Source organism: Alligator mississippiensis, chromosome 2 (genome assembly GCF_030867095.1).
Source record: "Alligator mississippiensis isolate rAllMis1 chromosome 2, rAllMis1, whole genome shotgun sequence".
Lineage (NCBI taxonomy): Eukaryota > Metazoa > Chordata > Crocodylia > Alligatoridae > Alligator > Alligator mississippiensis.
In genome coordinates, this window is record NC_081825.1 from 238,760,636 (window position 1) to 238,784,158 (window position 23,523).

Sequence of the window (23,523 nt, forward strand, 5' to 3'; positions counted from 1 at the left end):
CGTGCAAAAGGTCCTGACTTTGTTTAAAGTCTTAATTTGAATTTTATCTTTAGAAGTCTTTTACAAAAAGAGCAAATATCCTGAGTTCCGAGAGATCAAACCCTAGAGCCTTTTGACCAGATTGGTAAGAAAAGGTCACTTGCAGTGATATGGAAGTTTCCCAAAAGTAATTTAAGATGATTAACAAAAGAAACTAATTACTAAGCAAAAGAATCTGTTGAGTAAGATCCGAGCCCAAATTTGGAGGTAATGACAGGTTTGAGTAGGAGGAGCCCATTGACGGCAGCTCACTCAATAAAAACTGTAACTTACTGTCCCAATTTGGAGGTGACTTCACTTGCAGAACAACGAAGGAAGAATCGCAAGTGTAGGCCGGATCAGATTGATCACCTGAACCAACCTCTCCGTGAACACGAATCTCTTAGTTCACGCTGAGGCTGCAGAGCGCCCGAAAGGGACTGAAGGAAGGGGACTTAGTCCTATCACTGCTGAGCCCAGCTCACTGAATTGTATTGCTGAGGCGAGCCCATTGAACCGTACTACTGAGGCCAACCCATTACATTGTACTACTGAGGAATGAAACCATATTTTGGTATTTGGCTTCTCGGAATTCTAGGATTGTAAGTATAATATGAAAAATAATAGTATTGATTCAAATTTAACTTTTAGTTGTAATTGTAGTTGTTTTTGTAACACTAATTCTTATAGCATTGTTTGGAAAGGAAGTGCATTCGGAGCATTGTTTCTGATATATGTAGTTATTGTGTTCTTAATGTTGGTGGTATTTCTTAAAGCTAAGCAGTGTTATGTAAGTAGCAAAGAGTTTTAAAATAAAATTGTGTTGTATGAATTAAGTGTGTAATCATTGTGAAATCGTGCAATCAGCTAACTACTCCCCCAGCCAGTGCATCAAAACGAATCAGTAAATTGTGTGGGATTTTCTTTATTCCATAACCCACTAGAGACAGGGACATGGCGGGGACATGACAAGGAGGGGGTCAGACATGATGATCTATTGAGGTCCCTTCCGACCCTAACATCTATGAATCTATGGCCAGGTGATCAGCCCAGCTCCTGGCCTGCAGCTTGGTCAGGGGGAGTAAACCCTCACTTCAGGCTTCCCCCCTGCCTGTGCCAGGCAAAGCCCAGCTGGGGGTCCACTGCTGGGTGGAGGAGGGAGGGAGTGGACCACTCCCTCCCTCAGCTAGCCTACTGGCCCAAGAAGGGGCATGGCTGGGTGAACACCCCGACTCCCGGCTCCTGGCTCCCAGCTCAGGTGGGGAGAGAGGGGAAAATGCCCCACTGTAGGCTTCTCCCCCTTCCCTTCCCCCCATGCTGGGGAGACCCAGCTACTGGTCCAGTGGGGGCGTTTCCCGGGCTGAGGAGGGGGCATGGCTAGGGGACTTATCTGGCTCTTGGCTCTGGGCGCAGCGGAGAGAGGGAGAAACGCCCCTCTCGGGGCTTCCCCCCTCTCCCCTTCTCCTGTGCTGGGGGCCCAGTGCCGGCAGGGGGGAGGAAGGTTTCTCCCCATGTCCACAACTCAGCTGGCCTGAGGCTGAGGGGAAGATGTGGCTGGGGAATCACCTGGCTCCAGGCTCTCGGCAGTGGCTGGCAGGCTGGGTAACCTGCCTTAGCACCCCCTGGCTACTGGTACAGGCCCCTGCAGGGGTCTGGCTACCTTTCTGATTTGAAAAGCAAACATCAGCTCACTTACTTATTGGGTCAATCTGTGCACTTTAGAGAAACCTGCAAAGATTGAATTGATTCAGCCTCGGGCTTTCTGACCATCTGTACTTAGCCCTAATGAGCAGTCAATCTGTCTACCTGTTTGAAACGGAAAGTGTAGAATTTATAGCAGATAATGGAGGTTAAAACAGCACAGATGATAATAAAGTTCAATATAGATCCACTCTCAGATCTTAGGTTCTGCTGCCATCTTGTGCTCAATATATTTTACTCAGCTATAGTTAAAGATTTTTTTTTACTAACAAATAACATGCTTCTTGGCAGTAAGCCCTCAACTGCAAAATTTGCTTCTTAACGCTGTCTACCAAAGAAACGTGCCACATCCTATAAACCACCAGTCTTACAAGATGCATTCATCCATGTGAAGGGACTGTCCCAATTTGCACACTGACTGACAAGAGCCCTGTGGACTTTGTAGTAGCCTGGGAAGAGCCCAGGCAAACGAATGAGAAAGCATAGCCGAGGCATTCTTCCGGGCTCCCTGTTTCAAAGTTTATTCCATCTTTCTAATTATGTGAATGGAGCCTCAGATATTCTGGCAATGGATAATGGTATGTATTTTTTTTTATATAATAATGTTTGAGGAAATATCTGAGTGATTCTCAAGTTTAAACTAGAGGTACCAGGCACCCTGTGTAAGACTCAAGCTACTGACTACAGAAATATAATAGATCAATTCTGTTGCAAAGAACTCAGAAAGCCCACAACAGGTCACAATGCTTTTCACAATATACATTCCTATTTGAAACCCCTGGGTTTATCTTGTAACCTGGGCAGTACTCCAAAAGGTACCCCCTCTCCAATTGAAGGGATCAAAGCAGGTGCACAAGCGCTGTGGGAGGTGTAGGGACTCTCCTCCCCCTATAGAGCAGAGCCAGACCACCACTGGGGACGTAACCATATACCTTTTAATGAGGGAACAATACTGGGAAAATAACAGGCATAATCAGGGTGTATAGTGGACACTACAATGCCCCAAGGGGGCAGGATTCAACAAAGGTTAGACACTTACAATCATTGACAAAAGACAGGGTTAACAAAATATAAAACACAAACAGCAGAGCAAACAATACCGGTTGGGGAAATATAAAAAGGCACCAAATACAAAATGTCAAAGGACAAAGAAATATAGGGCCTAGGTACCTTTGAAGGGGAGAAAGGGGGAAAACACAATGGCCCCTTTCCCTGCAAGAGGAATTTCTCCTTGTTAGCTCACTCACCCCAAGTCATCAAAGCTGGGACCTGAATTTAGATCTCCCACGTGGTAGGCAGCAACACTGCCACACAGCCACCAGCACTGGTACTGCTCCAACCTGCTAGGGGTCTTGACCTTCCTGGAGCCCGGCCTCATGTCGAGCTGCCTGATCTCTGATTGGAGGAGCTGGAAGCAGAGCTGGGAACCCCTCAGGTCACTGCTCAGATCCTTGCTGAAGCGGGAAGCCTCTTCTCCTGGCCACAGCCTCTCCTAGGGGATCCTGGAGCCCAGCAGGGAGCCTCTCCTGCCGGCCACACACCGCGCTGCTGAGGGTCCAACTGCTGCCTGCAGGTCCTGCTCCTTCAGGCTATTCTGGGGCAACTGCTCCTGCCCCACTGGCCCAGCTCTTTGAAGCTCCTTCCTTGTGGTCCCTCACTGGTCTCTTCTCTGAGTCAGCCGTGCTGGCCTTTTTATCCCCCTCCAGGTGACCCAAGGGGTCAATCAGGGGACATGGAGGGTGAGTCTCTGGGGCCTGATTGGTGAGGAAAGGGAATCCCAAGTCCTCCAATTATCTTTTACCCCTTCAAAACCCCTGGGCCAAATCATTACCAGATTGGTAAGGAAAGGGAATCCCAAGTTCTCCAACCATCTTCTGCCCTTTCAAAACCCCTGGGCTAGGTCACTGCCAGCCAGCCCATCACAATCTCAAGAATCATGTGTAGGTGTTTGCACACCTAATATTGTGTAGTATCCCATGACACCCTTTAAAGGATGCTGAAGTACCCTGGTTGAGAATCACTGATCTAGACAGCTAAGCCATCATTCTGAGAGCTGGTAGCATCACAATAATTATTATTAAGATTTTTGCAACAATTTACTTATTCATAGCACTGCACAGATGTTCGATTCTTCCTCACAATAGCCCTGCAAAGTAGGTAAGCATTAATATCCCTATTGCCCTGATTAAAAAAAGAGACAGGGAGATAAAGCGATTTGCCTACATTCAGACAATGAGTGAGTGGCAGATTTGAGTTTATTAGAACTCTTTAGTCCCAGCACTGTGTTATTGCCTCCAGACCAGTGGTTCTCAACCTTTTTTGTACCAGGACCCATTTATAAACATCGATGGCCAGTCCCAAGCCAGTAAATAATTTAACTAGGAAACAGTCTCCTGGCCCTGCTGGTGTCCCTCACTCCCAAGCCACAGCCCTCTGGCCCTGCCGATGCCCCCGTTCCCAACTAACAGCCCCCCAACCCCCAGCCCTGCTGCTGTCCCTCACTCCCAACCCACTGCCCCCCACCCCCAGTGTGTGGGGCTGGGGGTGGATGTGTGGCATGGGGGAGCACATGACCCCCCCAGATTTGTGAGCCCACAGCAGACACAGGGCTGCAGCCTGGCTGGACCACCATCGGCAGCAGCCAAGTCCATGGCCCAGAGGGTGGGTCCAAGTGCAGGAGGGTAGAGTGAGGCAATGAGACTCATTGCTGCAGCTGCCACCGCCATGAACCCCACACCAACCGTGATACCAGCAGCACCAAGAGTAATGGATGGGGGTGGTCCATGATGCACTCACTTCCTCCTGCCGCGAACTGCTTGCATTCTGGGCTGTGGCTCTAGCTCACACCATGGCCTGGCCACTGCTGCTCCCCTCAAGCCATGGGTCTACTCCAAGGGGAGTGGTGGTGGTGGCAGCCAGGCCCTGGCAGTGGGGTAGAGCCACAGCCCAGCATATGAGCAGTTGGCAGCAGGAGGTGAGGACAGTGTGGTCCTCCGCATCCGTTCCTCCTCGTGCTGCTGGCTTTGCAGTTGGTGTGGGGTACATGGCAGTGGCAGCAGCAGGCAGCTCCTACCCATACTGGGCCAGGCGGCAGCCCTGTGCCCACTATGGGTACATAAATGTGGGTTGGTATATGCCCCCTACCGCCGACATGTAGCCTGTGCCCTCCCAATTGCTGATACATCATCTATGCCCCCCCCATCCCATAGACTTGCCTGAGGGGAACTGCGGGAGCTGCTCTCCACCCTGCCTAGCTGCCACGTGCATGTATGCACACGCACATACATGTTGCAACCCCTGCCTGATTGCCTTCCTTCCGCTCCCTCCAGCCCCAAGCTGCCCCTGGCAGGCTGGAAATCTGCCAGGCTGCAAGGGGAAACCTGTGCTTTCCCACATGTTTTCTGTCATTGTTCATGTTCCTTTCAAATATTCTTGCGACCCATTTTTGGGTCATGACCCATGGCTTGAGAAACACTGCTCTAGACAACACTGCCTTTCAAAAGAACCAGGAACCAATCAATCAGCGGTCACAGTCCTGCCCACTCTACAATTCTGTAAAATGATCCTCTTTTAATAAAATAAATTTTAAAATTAGAATATATTAAATAGGAAAGCAACGTTTGTAATATAAACAGCAACCAAAAATATTCTATTAGATTGTTCAAAGCTGGACAAATCACAGTGGCCCCTGTCATCTGGGTGCTGGCAGAAAATGTAGGCCCTTGTACTTTGTAACCTGAACCCTGGTTTGAATTACTTGTACCAATTAGGTTTCCATTAACTAGAGTTTAGCATGTAGTGATCAGCACTCCAGATTAGCTGCTTCAGTAAGTATGTTGTCAGTAGGTAGGGCATATTGAGTTGCACAAGTGAGATCACACATTTATTAATAAGGCCAAATGTAGCATGACAACTGTAATTATGCAAGGGACAGAGAAGCAGAATAGAACCAACTAGCATTCCCATTACATATAGAATCCTATGAGGGATGCCTGGAGGAGGTTGGTGTTTCACAGACTAAGAGAAGGCCATGGTACTGTTTTACTTCTCTCCCCATGGCACTATTTCATGGAGCATTACTGACACTAAATTATCATAACATCTATTTGGCTTATGAATAATTATACTGGGAAAATTTCCCTGTAGCCTTAGATTTCAGAGTCTATTTCTTTTGGGGTCTCCAATTCTGGCAGGTTAGTGATCCATCTTACTTAATCATTAGCATTTAAGGCATTCAATTACAATTGCATTATGCATTGCAACTATATATGTATTGTCTGAAACTACACAATGGGGCCATCCAACTTCTAAGTGGCTACAAGCTGCACCACCCACAGAGGCAACAGCAGGAAGTGGCAGCCCAGAAGGAAGGTGGCGACAACAGCAGCAGCAGGAGCAGGTGATTTAGGGAGATGGCAATTGCTGGGGGGAAGAAAAAGTGACAGGAGCCCACAGGCCATGAACTCATGAACCATCAGTTGGACAGCCCTGCCTTAGAATATTCATGACCCATGTTTATGGTTTTTTACTTTATACAAGTCATCTGACAGGTATTTGTTAGTCACTTACGGATAAATTATCTGATTTACGGACACTTGCTGTCACCTACTTAAGCTGTATTTAGGCCTGTGGCCTGCCTACTTCTGCTATGCATATATTAGTGTACGTCCTCAGCCTACTGGTTCATTACTGGAAGCAAAATCTGCAGAAAATTACTGCAGAAGCAATATCTTTAAGCATTACCAAGATTTACACAGAGGCCAGAGTGAAAATTGATATTAATCCAGAAATTCCACCAAGGTGAATTAACTCTGTTGATGTTTTCTCCTTTCTACAGCTTTGTGGAAAGCTTGCAGCATCAAGTCTTTGTTATTTTGGACATTGTACTCAGCGACCATTAGCAGTTTGTCAAAGTCCTCCTTGCTATAGGTCAGATTTTCCAGTTTATAAGGGGACGTGGAGCTGACAAAATCTATATCACCTTTTTCCATCTCTGCCGGGCTGCGTTTCACTCCTGCAACAACAACAATAAAATATCAGGACCTCAGCCTAGAGGTTGCCAGAAGATGGGAAGTTGAATTAAGGTATATGACTGTCACAAGGCCCCCTCCCATCCTTTCATGCTGTTACCTAAGCACTTAGGGCATGACTTTCCTCCACTGGAACATCATGAAGTAAAACAAATATGCTTCTGCTTTAGCCCTGACTGTTAGAAGAGGCTCTTTGGAGCAAGTTCAACTGACTTCACAGCATTCTGTGAGCCCTTGCTGTGAAACCACCACCCCAACACCATTTAAAATCATTCACTCAGCATCAGAAGCAGCGAGAGGACATCAAAGAGCACTGCTAGCAACTTGTAGGGCAATGAAAACAGCATTAGCAGCTTTTTCACCACAACACAGACAAAAATCAAGGGCTTTTGTTGTAACCAGCCCAAAAATCAAGGATTTTTCTTGCAACAAAGCACAAGCTTATTTTACCAGCAAGATTTAGAAAGATCCGACTGCTGCTTACATTGCGAACAGTTTTGTCCCATAAAAACTGTTTCTTTCACATAGTGTTTGATGCTGAAATCATCAAACTAGAGAAAAACTGAGGCTTGTAGTACATATGCAACACATCTGATCATTAGAGGTGTGTGAAACAGACCATATTCGATTCAGATTTGGCCCAAATCAAGGACAGTGATTCAATTCGTTGATTTGGATCACTGTCCCTGATTCAATTCAGCTGAATCCAAATCTGAAGATTTGATGCTGATTTGGAGAATCAGTGATTTGGCCATAGACACAGCTTTAAATGTTTTTTCTACATACCTCAAGGTACCAGGTACATAACCCGTGTGCTCAGCGGCAAACCTGAAAGTGAACCAGAAGTACTTCCAGTCCACTTCCAGGTCCAGACTGGACGTGCTTCTAGTCCACTTCCGGGCCTGCTGCCGAGTACGCTGTGGAGCTCCCTGCACTTCTGTGGGACGCTCCATCCGCCCCAGCATTACAGCATTGACAAGCTGCCTGGTACCTTGAGGTATGTAGAAAAAACATTTAAAGCTGTGTCTATGTCCGAATCACAGAATCTTTCCAAATCTTTCTGATTCATTTCGGATTCGGAAATTCAGTCACCGAATTGGGCAGAATCGCCGCCAAATTGAATTAGGGACCAAAGCTTCACACAACCCTACAGATCATACCAATGCCTGTTAAATCAACACTTAAGCAAGCTTCCATTGATGAAGATGAGATAAAAAGTGTGTTACACCACAGAATGTATTTACACCTTCTGTCAACCATGGGTTTTGGTTTTATTTTTTGGCATGGGGCCATGATTCTGAGCTACAGTAATTACCTACAAGCTAAAGAGGCGGTAGTCATGGGGGACCTAAACTACCCGGACATCTGCTGAGAGACGCAGACAGCAAGGTCCCATCGCTCACGCAGGTTTCTAACCTATGTACAGGACCTCCACCTGACACAGGAGGTGCATGGTCCCACTAGGGGGAATGCCATACTGGATCTGGTATTGGCAACAGGGGATGACATGATAGGGGACCTCCAGATCGGTAGCCATTTGGGAGACAGTGATCACCTAATAATAGAATTCAACATAAGACGTCGAGTGGGTAAGGTAACTAGTAGGGTGAAAGTGCTAGACTTTAGGAAAGCTGATCTCAATGCACTCAGGCGATTAGTCAAGGAAGCACTGCAGAGTAGGAGTTTTGAAGGGATGGGAGCCCAAGGGTGGCTGTGCCTTAAGGAAACGATCCTTCGGGCACAAAGCAAGACGATCCCCGAGCAAGGCAAAAGAGGGAAAGGGACCAGGAGGCTTCCATGGCTGACCACAGAAATCCAGGGCAGCCTAAGGGCCAAAAGGGGAGCACATAAAAAGTGGAAACAAGGTGAGATCACTAAAGATGAATATACCTCCTCTGCTCGTGCTTGTAAGGAGGCAGTTAGACGGGCCAAAGCTACCATGGAGCTGAGGATGGCAACCCAAGTAAAAGACAACAAGAAATTGTTTTTTAGATATATTGGGAGTAAAAGGAAGGCCCAGGGAAGAATAGGACCCCTGCTAAATGGGCAGAAACAATTGGTGACAGATAGGGGGGACAAGGCTGAACTCCTCAACGAGTTCTTTGCCTCAGTGTTCCTAAGTGAGGGGCACGACAAGTCTCTCACTGGGGTTGTAGAGAGGCAGCAGCAAGGCGCCAGACTTCCATATGTAGATCCTGAGGTGGTGCAGAGTCACTTGGAAGAACTGGATGCCTTTAAGTCGGCAGGCCCGGATGAGCTCCATCCGAGGGTGCTGAAGGCACTGGCCGACATCATTGAAGAGCCACTGGCAGGAATATTCGAACGCTCGTGGTGCACGGGCCAAGTCCCGGAGGACTGGAAAAGGGCTAACGTGGTCCCCATTTTCAAAAAGGGGAGGAAGGAGGACCCGGGCAACTATAGGCCAGTCAGTCTCACCTCCATCCTTGGTAAAGTCTTTGAAAAAATTATCAAGGCTCATATTTGTGAGAGCCCGGCAGGGCAAATTATGCTGAGGGGAAACCAGCACGGGTTTGTGGTGGGCAGATCGTGCCTGACCAATCTAGTCTCTTTCTATGACCAGGTTACGAAACGCCTGGACACAGGAGGAGGGGTGAATGTCATATACTTAGACTTCAGAAAGGCCTTCGATACGGTATCCCACCCCATACTGGTGAACAAGTTAAGAGGCTGTGATGTGGATGACTACACAGTCTGGTGGGTGGCCAATTGGCTAGAGGGTTGCACACAGAGAGTCGTGGTGGATGGGTCGGTCTCAACCTGGAAGGGTGTGGGCAGTGGGGTCCCGCAGGGCTCGGTCCTTGGACCGATACTCTTTAATGTCTTCATCAGTGACTTGGACGAGGGAGTGAAATGTACTCTGTCCAAGTTTGCAGATGACACAAAGCTATGGGGAAAAGTGGACACGCCGGAGGGCAGGGAACAGCTGCAGACAGACCTGGATAGGTTGGACAAGTGGGCAGAAAACAACAGGATGCAGTTCAACAAGGAGAAATGCAAAGTGCTGCACCTAGGGAGGAAAAATGTCCAGCACACCTACAGCCTAGGGAATGACCTGCTGGGTGGCACAGAGGTGGAAAGGGATCTTGGAGTCCTAGTGGACTCCAAGATGAACACGAGCCGGCAGCGTGACGAAGCCATCAGAAAAGCCAATGGCACTTTATCGTGCATCAGCAGATGCATGACGAATAGGTCCAAGGAGGTGATACTTCTCCTCTATAGGGCGCTGGTCAGACCGCAGTTGGAGTACTGTGTGCAATTCTGGGCGCCGCACTTCAAGAAGGATGCGGATAACCTGGAGAGGGTCCAGAGAAGGGCAACTCGTATGGTCAAGGGCCTGCAGACCAAGCCCTACAAGGAGAGACTAAAGAAACTGGACCTTTTCAGCCTCCGCAAGAGAAGGTTGAGAGGCGACCTTGTGGCTGCCTTTAAGTTCATCACGGGGGCACAGAAGGGAATTGGTGAGTATTTATTCACCAAGGCGCCCCCGGGGGTTACAAGAAACAATGGCCACAAGCTAGCAGAGAGCAGATTTAGATTGGACATTAGGAAGAACTTCTTCACAGTTCGAGTGGCCAAGGTCTGGAATGGGCTCCCAAGGGAGGTGGTGCTCTCCCCTACCCTGGGGGTCTTCAAGAGGAGGTTAGATGAGTATCTAGCTGGGGTCATCTAGACCCAGCACTCTTTCCTGCTTATGCAGGGGGTCGGACTCGATGATCTATTGAGGTCCCTTCCGACCCTAACATCTATGAATCTATGAATCTACAAACCCTATTATGGGATGTCAGGCTGAAATGAAAAATGATAAGTACCTGTGGAAAGTCAGTCACTCACCAGGTGCCTTGTACTCTTTAAAAGTGTTGTTCACCAACGGGAAGAAAAGCACAATGGGAACCTCTGGATTCTCATCATCCACAAACACATACCACTCCTTTGGATTCTTCTTGTCTTCTTCAGTCAGTATTATTTTCGGGAAGGGTAGTCCTTGTTCCACACAGTACTGCCCTGTCTCTTCTATGGACTACATCATCAAGGAGGGGAATAAAATTAGAACCTGAACATCAAAACTAAGCCCTCTGGTCTGTCTTGGAATATAAAAAACCAGTTTGCTACTCAGATTCTCTGCCTCTTTTGCACTTTACAAATAAAAATGTTTGAACATGTATTAGCAAGACTGTTTTCTTTTAAATGAAATTAGAGTAGGACTGCAAGCCATGACAACTGTAGTATTGTATCCATACAGCAGCTAACACACTACAGGCAGTTCTCGACTTATGACTATTCGAGTTAAAGACAAACAGCACTTACGACCTTTGTAAATGATGACACTGTTTCGAGGTTCTGATGGGGTTTTGACTTTATGACGCTGGACACAGCTGCCTCCAGCTGATAAGTCTGTTGTGGTGGGGTGAGGGGGGCATATCAACGTCCCTGCAGCGAGGCAGGGATTGGGGCTGGGACAGGCGCTGTCCAGCGAGCAGGGGGGGGCGCGGGGAGGGGGGGGGGCAGCTCCCTCTGCTGCGCGCTGCAGGTCCAGGAGGGTATGAGGGGCATGTGCCCCAGATATGCACAGGGTGGGTGGGGCCGGGGCTGCTCCAGGCTGTTCCGAGCTGGCGGCAGAATGCGCTGGGAGCAGGGGCCATGCCCTCCTGCCGCTTGCCCAGCCTGGGTGAGGCAGAGCCACTGCGCTGCCTCCGGACAAGCAGAGCACAGCAGCCAGAGCCGCCCCGGCCTCCCACACCTCCTGGCCCCACCCTGCCCCAGCTGGGCAAGCAGCAGCAGGGCATGGGGAGGGCGTGTACCTGCGGATGTGCATGGGGCGGGCAGGGCCGGGGCTGCACCAGGCTGCACTCTGGATGGGCAGTGGGGGCTATGGGGAAATTTAGGGTGGCAGCAGCACCCCCCCCATAACCCCCAGTCTGCCGCCCGGCCTGCCCAATCCAGGAGCATACTCCCGCTCCCCATGCCCTGCTGCTGCTGCCGCTGCTGCTCACCCAGCCAGGGTGGGGTGGGGCAAAGCCGCGGCTTGTCCAGGAGGCGTGGAGAGGCCAGGGTGGCTCTGGCCACTGTGCACCGCTCGTCAGTAGGCAATGCAGCAGCTCTGCCCCAGCCCCTGTCCTAGCCCCAGCCCCAGCCCCAATCCCTCCCTCACTGCGGGGGCATTGATATGCCCCCCCACTACAACAGACTTACCACCTGGAGGCAGCTGTGTCAAGCATGGTAAAGGAACCAAGGCCCCATTTATAACATTGTTCCTCTAGGAAAACTGGTTCCAAGTTACAGGTAGCCCTCAAACTTATGATGCAATTGGTTCCTGAAAACCATGTCTTAAGTCAAAACTTTGCTTCACCCCACCCTGCCCTGGCTGGGTGAGGGGCAGCAGCAGGGAATGGGGGGAGTGTGCCCCCAGATTGGGGTGGGTAGCAGAGTGGGGATTATGCGGGGGCTGCAGTCACCCTAAAATTCCCCATAGCCCCCGCCGCCTGCCCAGAGCACAGCCCGGTCCAGCCCCAGCCCCGCCCACCCCACACAGATCTGGGGACACACCCCTCCCCCCATGCCCTGCCGCTACGTGCCCAGCCGGGGTGGGGCAGGGCAGGGCAGGACTAGGAGGCATGGGGAGGCCCAGATGGCTCCAGCCAATATGCACCACTTGTCCGGAGGCAGCGCAGTGTCTCTGCCCTGCCCCAGCTCAGTGAGTGGCAAGAGGGCATAGCCCCCACTCCCAGCACCTTCCACTGCCAGCCTGGAGCGCAGCCTGGAGCAGCCTTGGCCCAGTCCATTCCACACAGTTCTAGGGGCACATGCCCCCCCTTGCCCTCCCAGACTGGCAGCACACAGCAGAGGGAGCCACCCCACCCCCTCCCTGTGTCCCCCTGCCCACAGGGCAGCCCCTGTCCCAGTCCCAATTCCTCCCTCGCTGGGGGGACATTGATCTGCCCCCCTGCCATGCCCCACCACAACAGACATACCAGCTGGAAGCATCTGTGTCCAGTGTCGTAAAGTCAAATCCCCGTCAGAACCTCAAAACCGTGTTGTAATTTACAAAGGTTGTAACTCAAACAGTCGTAAGTTGAGGACTGCCTGTAAAATGTTTTGACTTAAGACATGGTTTTCAGGAACCAATTGCATTGTAAGTCTGAGCACTGTCTGTACAGCACAGTTAATAGCAGTTCAAGTTTCTTTACAGTGACCCACTAATCATGTCTCTCTACCCATCCTTGGGGAGCACCTCTACATGAGAAAGTTTAGTTAGTTTTCCCTGCCAGCTCAGTAGCTGTGCTCTAAACTGACACTTTCTACGAAGGTCAGGCTTATGCTGGGTAAATCTTGCTGGTTATTTGCAACCAATTTCTAAGCAAGTTGCCACAAAAGATCTATTGCAATCAGATTAAATGCATTACTATCTTATAGTGGAAGACCCAGCCAAACATCTAAATGTTTCCTTCATTCACGCACTGTAACCAGATCAGGCAACTGTGATCCCAAAAGATCTGTCAAAGGAATAAGCCAGCAGGCATCGGTACTCCTTTGGATCATGGTATCACCTGTTTCCTTTGAAGAGACTCATAACTTACATATTATACTATTTCATAGGGGCACAGTTCTTGTATCATTTGGCACTTGACCACTGTCCCTACACAGCAATCTGAAACAAGGTAAATCAGACCCTTCAAAGCATAGTTTTCTCCTGAGGTGCTGGTGCTGTGGATGCCCAGTTAGGGCAGAATACAAGAAGGTCACTTTTCAATTATATTTATTTAGGTCTGTACTTTTAACTTGCATGATTCTTAGTTACAGTCCTTTCTCGCCATCCAACAAAGTAAGCTGCTGCTTACGAAAGCTTATGCATCTCTGATTTAGGTAGCCTATAAGGTACAAATCTACCCTGCCTTCCGTCTGTTACAGCAACATCTCCTTCAACATAATTAGCATATTAAATAAAACTGAGGTGCTCCAGGCAGCAAAGGGAGCGTGATGGGGTCTGTAAATCCCATGCGGCAGGGAAAAAGTTAAGAGAAGCCCTGGCGAAACTAGAGTCTTGTGGCAGCCAGTCTCCAGACTAACCAATCAAGAGGCAAGTGCAGCATGCAGCAGAAGAAATTAAGTAAACCTGAGCAATCTAAGACACATCTAAGGCAAAGAATGACCCTGAAGCTTAGAGAGAGCTCTGACACTAAGAGGAGCTCTAGGAAGGGAGCTCTGGGTCTAAGATAAATTCTGAAAACTAAGTAGTGGTGTAGTGAGGGGGACAGAAATGGGGGCCCTGAATATTCACAGGGGCAGGGGAAAGAAGGGGGGAGCCCCAGAGGCAGGGAGGACAAGGGTTCTCCAGCCCCTCCTGCCCCTGGGGCTCCCCCTTGGGGTGCAGGGGCTCCCAGAAGTTGTGGGGAGGCAGGAGTACATGGAGAGAGCCCAGAAAGGGAGCAGAGGTGAGGTGATTCTTACCTTATCTCTACCAGCTGCCCCCCAGCTGTGGGGGAGGAAAAAGCAGCTGGGAGCAGTGCCTTCTGGGATTCCTGAGGACTACTCCCAACTACTCTTAGACATATGACTGTAACACAAGCTGCCTGAAACCAGTTAGAGATAATTATAGATTTATAGATTCATAGAAGTAGGGTTGGAAGGGACCTTGTAGATCATCAAGTCCAACCCCCTGCCCCGGAGAGGAGAGAAAACTGGGCTCACATGACCCCAGCCAGGTAGACGTCAAGCCTCCTCTTAAAGACCCCCAGGGTAGGAGCCAGCACCACTTCCCGTGGAATCCTTGATGGAAAAGAATTATCTTCAAGCCATTCAGAGCATCCTCAGTTCATGTTTTCTTGCCCTAATATGTGGACATTCCTGTTTTAAGATCCCTTAACACATATTTAAGGTAATTTATAACAACACCCTAACTGAGGGTAATCAACATGTACTAGAGGTAGCCACTATATGATAGGGGGACAGACAAGAATGAAGTTGGCTGGAAAAACTTAATTTCAGGATCCTGGGCTGGGACTCCATAGAGTGGAAAGGCCTGAGTCCTCCTACCAAGCCAATGAAGAGAATTCATAATATTCATCTGTTCCAGGATTAAGCAAACTAACTGACTTAGGATGGAAACAGATGCTGCTTGGTTTGCTTTTACGGAGCAAAAGTGCAGGCAGCCCAGAGCTGCCCGTGCTCTCCAGGCACCCCAGGCAGGCACTCCCATGACTTACAAGGCCTAATCCTGCACACCAGAGGAACTCCCATGCAGGACCTGGCCCCTCAAGCTCCAGAAGAACCTACTAGGCTAGGCTTTCCCCTCTTACAGAGACATGTCCCAGGCAAACTCTGGGGGAAAGTTTGTAAGTAGGGAACCCCACCTTTCCTCACTTATAAAGATGCATCTCTGTAAGCAAGAAAGCCAAGATACTGTGCTTAGAGAAGCGCTCTGGGGAATTTCCAAGGTGCGTCTCTGAAAGCGGGGACCATGTCGCCCATTTTCCCACAGGTTTGGGCCCCTATCTGATGTAAGACAACAGTCAAACACAATGTTTCACCCAATTCAGTGGATCAGTTGTGGTTGGACACATCTGCTCAGCTGAATGATATTGGAATGCAAACAGTACTAACTTCAACCAAAAAAATTTGGTCAAAAACTTGGAGAAAAAATCTTGGAGATAATTGGGAATGCTGGTCAGGGAAAATTCTCAAAAAAACAAAAAGAGATAAATCCATACTGTTCTCTGACCCATTCCAGAGTGAATTTAAATGCTCACTGTGAATCTATGCCACCGTGAATAAAATTACAAAAACACATAATTTTCAAATATCTGCAAACATTTTGCTTTTGGGAACAATTTTCTGGACCTTATTTGCAAAATGAAAGCAAATTTCAATTCTACACATTAAATGCTACTGGCTCATATCAAAAGTACAGCCATTTTTGAGCTTCTCTAGATTATTTGAATATTCTCACATCAAAACATGTCTTCAGTAGGCTGTAACCGAAGTACAGGATAACATCTACTCTTCTTTCCTTCCTCAGCAATGGTGGGCAACTGGTATTAATGAAATAGGCGGCATCAACCAGACATAATTCCTCTTCCAGAGGTGTGAGGTGATTTGGAGGCACATCTGCTTGAACATCTGGTCATTAGCAAATATTTGATATATGTAAGTATATATAGAACATTTCTATAAACACAGATAAAAACAAAAGGATCTCCCAGGTGCAACTCTGATTCAGTATATTTAAGGTATGTCGTTATCTTGACTATAGACAGCTTCTTTCTTCTTGAATTTACAAAGAATTTAGCCTTCATGTTCTTTTGAAATGTGATGCATATATCTGCAGAAAGAGTCAACATAATGCCTATGCACAGCTTAAATACCATAGAAGGATCAAACTTGAGCTTATAAGAAATTTAAAAGGTGCACACACCTGCATTTCTGCCTAAAGATAAATTTCATATCCTATCCTTGTACGTCCCATAGAGCTCCACCAATGACCTCACAACTCAATTTGTAAAAATGTTCCTATTCTAGGGACAAAGGAAAACTTAGTCTCTTTAGTAATTCAGAGCTCAGTTTAGACTCCTTGGATACTCATTTAATAGTACACATGAGCAGTCCATTAAACGGAATATATGCTGTGCAGTCTGACTCTGACTCAGTCTATGGGATAAACAAAAAAGGGATCAGCAAGGTACATGAGGGAATCCTGGCATTAAAAGTATTTTGTTCTGGAGAGCTACTCCCCACTTAAATCATGTATGTGTCAACAGCTCTTGACTCTAACAAAGAGAAACCACAACTCTTTTGGAAAGTTTATGCCACCTGAAATCATACTTGTTTAAGAATGAATGGGATGAAAGATATGGCAGTTTTCCAGAACAGTTACTTTGGCTGCTTGTAGATGGGCTGCGGGGGGGAAGCAGTGCTTTACTTTAAATGTAGCGTGCTCCTGCGCCAAGCCCAGCACACACCCTGAAGAGGCAGAGTGTTAGTTGCATCCAACTTCCCCAACATCTGTAAAAATCAGGCACCTTAGTGGGGCTTTTTTGGTACATTTATGTAATAAGTGATTGAATCCACTTTAGATAAAAGTGCTAAAAAGCCCTGCTGAAGCATTTGATCTATACAGGCACTGTGAAGCTGGGTCAAAGTAATGCACTGCTGCTTCCAGTAAAGTGCGTTTTTTTCCACGTGTCAGCACCCTTTGTTACCAGAGTATCCATCATCAAGTCCAAACTAGTCTATTTACTTCTACAAGCTTATGTGTATGGTGAGGGGTACAGAGACTATGTGGGCCTTGTAACCACACACATTTCATCAAGTGCCATCCATCCTAACTTGTCAGCCCTTCTGTTTAAGATTGGTTTCACATTTGCCCATAAAATCTGATCAGATCTCCCCCATGAAGTCATTTACCATTCCATGTAGAAAATTCCTCATGCTGGTCATAGTCTTTGTGGAACTGAAGACCTTTCAAGAAGTTAGGGGTCCGTTCACCTGCTGGGCGACTGGTCAAAATCTCATTGACAATGTGTGAGACCTCATCAGGTGGGCTGAAACAAAAGGTCTTCTGAGCCGAGAAAGGCTGTGTAGACAGACTTTTGTTTTTCTCTAGAATAGAAGGGAAAAAGCAATTTGATAGTGTCAAGGACTCTGATCAGGCAGACTAGCCTTGGCTAAGTCCAGGCCGGGACTCTGAATAGGCAGGCCGGGACTCTGAATAGGCAGGCCAGCCTGGACTAAGTACCTCAGTAGCCACACCTGCAGCAAGCCTCACCTAATGAACTGTGCCCTAGTTTAGGAACAGCAAGCACCCTGATTGCCTGCTGGGAGCACCACCTAGCCATTTAGCACCAGCTGTGGCAAGCCTCCTAGTTTCTGACCCTGGTTTTCAGCTTATATCTAGACTTCGGCTCTGCATTTCCCTGAGGTTCTGTTTTCTGGCTGCTGGCCCCAGTTTAACTCTGTTTTTGGACTTTGCTCTGTGGATTGCCCCTCAGATTGGTACTTGGCATCTGAACCCTGGATCCTGACCCTGGACTATGTTGTGGACATTGCTTCTGGATTTCCCTCAGGTTTCTGTACATGACTCCTGCCCTTGACTCAGCCCCAGGCCCTGCTTTCACTTGGTGACCTAACCATTATGACAGACTACTCATGTCCCAGTCCTTACAGATAGTGAACTAAATTCTGTTTTCAATGGCCTATTATGAATATCTTGATTCCTCTGATCAGTAAAATCTACCCAGCAGAAGCCTGGCCAAGGACCAGCTGTCAAACTGGTTCAAACTGAAAGGTCTTCGGTGATGATGATCAGCAGGTATGGGCTGAGGGTAGGCCTAAGAGAAACCTTAACTAGCAGTGTAGACAGCCTTAGTGTCATTGCTTCCCCACAGTGCTGAGTCGTTATTTACTCTTTGAAGTAAGAGTGGAGGGAACTTTTGGTAGAAAGACAGCTTTCACATGGCAGATGAATTCTGGGCCAATGCGAGTAACAAGCGGCCTAAAGATATAAAGACTCTATTCTTATTTTGTACATTTAAATTTGAGAAAAGTCACTTCTTCCCAGTGAAAGATGTTTAAACCTTTATCACCAGCACGAAAGAGCCAGTAATACTTACAGAACTGTGGTGAGCAAGGAGCAGAGTCCTTGTCCACGAATAGGAATCAATCCCCAGCCCCTCGATTCATCCTTCTAGATGTAAAAACTGCCACTGTATTTTTAACAGGATGAATACGGAAGCATCTTACCTACCTATGTAAACCATCTCCAACATAACACCTCCCTTCACCAGCTCTAAAAAGACAAACTCTAGAGAGACATTTATCTTGGGAAATCAAATGAGTTTTACCTTAAATTTTCTTTCAACACAACTCTCTCCCATTAATACAAATAAAATGAATAGTATAAAATCCCTATTACCGTCCTCTTGCTTCCATTCTGGGTACAAGCTGGTGACAACATTCCAGACATCCAGCAGATTCACAGAAAAGATGTTACTCCACACAGCTGTAAATACAGGCACATTGGGGACTGAGAATCTGCTAATTAGATCAAAATCTACAAGTCATTTCTTTGACTTTCCTCTTAGCCTGGTTCATTAGAATAAGATAGTCATCCAGGTGGTCATAAGGGAAGCAGGAACCAAATTTGCTTGATTTTTCAAACACCTGGGGCTCAAAATTCAGCTCAAATTTCACGTTACCAGATTAGTATTTCTCTTATGAGAAACACTAAAAAAAAATTGGGGGAGTCAAGGGCAGGGAAAGCTCATTGAAGTCCAACAGGTTAAAAATGGAAATGAATTAAAAAAGAGAGAGAGAGACTAATACAAGAGAGATAAAAAATCTAGGCCCAGATTTCCTGTTGTACCACATTTCTCCTCAAGCCAGGAGGGGAAGAGTTTGGTGGGTGATCAGAAAGCTGGTGACAAGTCTCTGATTCTGATGGGTGATGTTTGTTGGTCCAAGGCCTGGAGTAAGTTAAAGATTCCTGGAGTTGGTGCAGAATTGCTACCACGCCACGCAGAACTCTGCTAGCACTGGAGCAGGCCAACATTTTTTTTTCATTGAAACATTGTTTGGGGGAAAAAAGACTTTTTGACAAAACAGAACTTTTTGCAAGCATCTAAAAATCTGTTTTCTTCAGTCTTTGCTTTTGGTCCAAAATCGGAGATAATTTTGGTTTTGAGCCATTATAAGCTTTTTAAAAACTTGGAATTTACCATTTTAAATTACTTTACTACAAATTTGAAAAATATGAAAAGTTTCATAAGAAAAAATATTTGCTAATCATCTCTCTGTGGGATCCTGCCACGGGGTATGCAGGACCTCAGTAGCATAGGCCATGCTGTCTTTGTGTGTCCAACTGTTCCTCAGAAGTTTGAGGGTTCCTCTATTGTAATAACTTTACCTTCCAAGTAGCAGATCCTTGATTCTGGAATCCTGTTCATCAGGTGTCCCATGAAGAAATGACTACCAAAATCTTCTGAGCAAATGAAGGCTCCATATTTCAGAAATCCCACCTCAAAAGGAGAAAATTCACACCATTCTATAACAGAACAAGATGTCAGGAATTGAGATGTGTGCAGTCACTACTCAAGTTATGACTATGGTAAGCTGGCTAAGAACTCATAAATATGTTTTGCAATGTATGCACCTGATAAACCAGCTCTTTTTTATACTGTGCTAATTAAGCCACAGAATATCTTAACTGTATTTATTCAAAACATATGCAGAATTTGTCAGCCTCAGCTCTGTATTTCTTCCTCAGTCCAAGAAATGAAGGTACACTGAGGCTGATGTCCAGTAGCATAACTTACAGGGGGCGACTAGGGCAGCAGCCCAGGCATTGCCTTTGCAGGGTAGGGTGCAAAAACAGCTGCCACTTCCCTCAGCATGATGGCACCCAATGTTGTATCACCATTGCCCAAGGTGCAGAACTGCCTTGCTATTCCTCTGCTGAGGTCTAGTAGTAGTCCAGAACTATGGCCTGTTGGGAGATATTTTGGGGAAGCCCAGGACCATAGATGAAGCAAGACTGTAGGAAGATTTGTAATGAATTTGTTTTATTACTGGAAGGAGTTAGGAATGGAACCTGGCATTGGAACAATCAGGAAAAGACCATGACAAATTAAGAAAAATAAAATATCTCTCCTCCCAAGTCAGAAGTTCATAGGAAGTTCATAGATGTTAGGGTCGGAAGGGACCTCAATAGATCATTGTGTCTGACCTCCTGCATAGGCAGGAAAGAGTGCTGGGTCTAGATGACCCCAGCTAGATGCTCATCTAACCTCCTCTTGAAGACCCCCAGGGTAGGGGAGAGCACCACCTCCCTTGGGAGCCCGTTCCAGACCTTGGCCACTCGAACTGTGAAGAAGTTCTTCCTAATGTCCAGTCTAAATCTGCTCTCTGCTAGCTTGTGGCCATTATTTCTTGTAACCCCCGGGGGCGCCTTGGTGAATAAATACTCACCAATTCCCTTCTGTGCCCCTGTGATGAACTTATAGGCAGCCACAAGGTCGCCTCTCAACCTTCTCTTGCGGAGGCTGAAAAGGTCCAGATTCTCTAGTCTCTCCTTGTAGGGCTTGGCCTGCAAGCCCTTAACCATACGAGTGGCCCTTCTCTGGACCTTCTCCAGGAAGAGGCAGATAATTTCACATGGGAAGGGTAGGTGCAGAAAAGTGTTTCTTCACATATTCAATATGTGTCTCCTTTACATAGAAAGGTAAAATACCCCTATTTGAACAGTTACCTTTAAATGCAAAACTGCTCTGCATGTCCTTTTTGACATTGAGGGCCAAATAGAAAGGCAAGGGGTTTTGCCCCTGATTCACAGCCTGGCGCTGATTGGAAAGTGTGCTGTTATTTAGCTAATCAAAAGAAAAAACAAATGTAAGAACATGGCAGTGAGAAAAAAATCACAGTGAAGCAAAATAAGATTGCCTCTTTGTATGTCTGATGGCAGTACCATAAACTAAAAAAAAATTAATAGCAGAGCAGCAGTGTTACATAACATGGGTATTTTTAGAATATTTGGTTTTTCATGTTCTGACCAATGAGGTATCCTTAGACAAAGACTGCAGCTAATTTAAAATGAAACTTCTTTAATGTCAGAAGTAGCTGCTCATACCAACCAATGCAGCACTCACCTTTTGTATATAAAATGAATCAAACTGATCTATGGCAGGGGTGACCAATCTGTGGCATATGAGCCACAAGTGGCACAGGCAGCCTGTGTGTGTAGCATGAAGCAGACTAGGGTTGGGACAGGCAGCACAGAGGCAGAAAGGGCAGAAAGCAGAGCGGCAGTTGTGTAGGGAGCATGGGGCAAGGAGCAGAAAACAAAGCAGTAGATCAGGAAATAAGCACAGGGCAGTTAGCACAAAGCAGAGCAGCAGATGAGGATTGGAATGGCACTTGGGGAGGGTGTGGGGCTAATCTGTAGCATTCTTGCCAAAAAGTTGGCCCCTAGTAAAAGTAGGTTTAAAATAGGTTTCATTCCTCTGTCTGAGAGACTTCTCTGAATGCCAATTTCCAGGCATAACTCTGTAGTAATAACCAATGCCCCTGGAAGAGTGCTGAAAATAAACAGGACAGCTGGCTGCCCTAAGTACTGGCTGTGCTTATTCATCCTTGTTATTCAAATAGACAAGGTTCTTTGGGTAAATCTGATATCTTTTACTAGACCAACTCAAATAGTTGGAAAAATTCTTCTTTGCAAGCTTTCGGGTATAAATACTCTTCATCGAGCTGCAGAAGCATCTGCAGTTGGTCTGTGCTCTTCCTGGATGGAATGAATAGTCAAAAAGCCAGAGGCTGGGCTGCATGCAAGAAAGCCAGTCAGTAAAGATGTAAATTAAAAAGTCAGTGAGTGAGAGACAGGTTGGGGGGTGGGAGGAATTAATGTCGCTGGTAAATAGTTTAGAGGTACCTGAGGAGTCAGATGTTAGGTAGGTTATGTGTCATAAATCCAATGTCTATATTTAGTCCATGATTTTTTGTATCCAATAGGTTGACAAAGTGAAGTTTATAGGCTTGTCTGTGAAAGGTATTTTGTAAATTCCCTTTGAGGATTAGAACTGAGAGGTTGACGAGAGAGTGGTTTTCTTGTGAGAAATGTTATTTCCTTGTTATTAAGGCACTGGGGTGGTTTCCTAGGTTTCACAGTTCATGGCCTTTGACTAGATGAGACAGTGATGTTCTTACCCTGTTGTAAAGATGCCAGCCTTTTAATAGGCTGGTACAACTGTAATGGTGTTGGTTATAGACAACTGACTGTGAGCAGTTGCTGAGGAACAGGGCCCCAAGGAGCTTAATAGGGTTGTCTCACAGTTATCCCTCTTCTTGTTGATTTATTAACAAAGGTCTAGCCCATTCTTGAAGGCTGATTATGGTTCCTCTGCTGAACCCATTTATAATATGTGGTGCCAAAAGTGGTTTGAAAGAAACCGTTGGTGTTTTGGAAAAGAATGGACCAGCTTAGAGTTCCAGTGCATCTGAACCTCTCCAGAAATGCAACAAAAGGCTGGAAGAGATTTAGGCAAGAAATAGAATTCTTCTTGAAAGCAAGTAGAGCTACAGAAAAAAGCAAGGAACAGAAAATAACCATTTTTCTGACCATTGCAGGGATGGGGGATAGTAACTTTATTTACCATATTTTCTCACTTACCACATGCCCCCAAATCAGCAATCAGTAATGGTAAATTTGGCATCAAGAAAGGGAGTGGCTGCAGTAAGAGGTCTACATTAACACCCTGGTTGCTGGCTATCCCAACACCTCCTCCTGCAGCAGCAGCCGCTCCCACAGCAGAGGTTTGAGACTGACAAGGGGACTAGGACTACTGGAATGTAACCCCCATGAGCCCCAAACTGCTCCATCAGCTTTGGGGGACTCCACTACAATCCAGATCCAGTTTCTTTGCTTGGCTGCTGACCCATAATGTAGAATATGCCAGGCTACTGGGTTCAGTCAGCACAGAACACACACTTTGGAGGAAAAACAAGAACCAGCCAACAAAGTTAAGAGCAATGGGAATTAAGCATGCAGCCTTGGTCAAGCAAAGCCATTACTCCAACCAGAAGCTTGTCAACTGATATCAGGTGGGCAAGCACCTTCCAGCCACATGAAAGACTGCAGACACTGTGGAGGAAAGCACAGACCCAAACGGAAAAAAACCAGGAAGGATAAAGAGTAGAATAAAGAAGTTCCAGGAGCAGAGGCTGAACCTCTGAAAAAACTGATGTCTATAAGAACAAGAAAGCCTATCCA

The 23,523-nt window shown here is 46.8% G+C and overlaps 1 protein-coding gene across 3 annotated transcripts in view; it reads right to left on the reverse strand.

Moving 5' to 3' along the window:
• Positions 1–2,632: 2,632 nt before the first annotated feature.
• LOC102573324 (cytosolic phospholipase A2 delta) overlaps positions 2,633–23,523 on the reverse strand; it is a 49,469-nt gene continuing 28,578 nt past the window's right edge. For 2 of the 3 annotated variants that reach the window (XM_019496488.2, XM_019496492.2), the window contains 7 exons: positions 21,007–21,124; positions 19,666–19,803; positions 18,676–18,762; positions 17,169–17,363; positions 15,715–15,884; positions 10,602–10,788; positions 2,633–6,733 (listed from right to left, as the gene is read on the reverse strand). In XM_019496488.2, coding sequence (XP_019352033.1) covers positions 6,525–6,733; positions 10,602–10,788; positions 15,715–15,884; positions 17,169–17,363; positions 18,676–18,762; positions 19,666–19,803; positions 21,007–21,124 — 1,104 coding nt within the window. In that variant the 3' untranslated portion in view covers positions 2,633–6,524. The remainder of the gene's footprint in view (positions 6,734–10,601; positions 10,789–15,714; positions 15,885–17,168; positions 17,364–18,675; positions 18,763–19,665; positions 19,804–21,006; positions 21,125–23,523) is intronic. The other variant, XM_019496491.2, reaches the window with a different exon arrangement.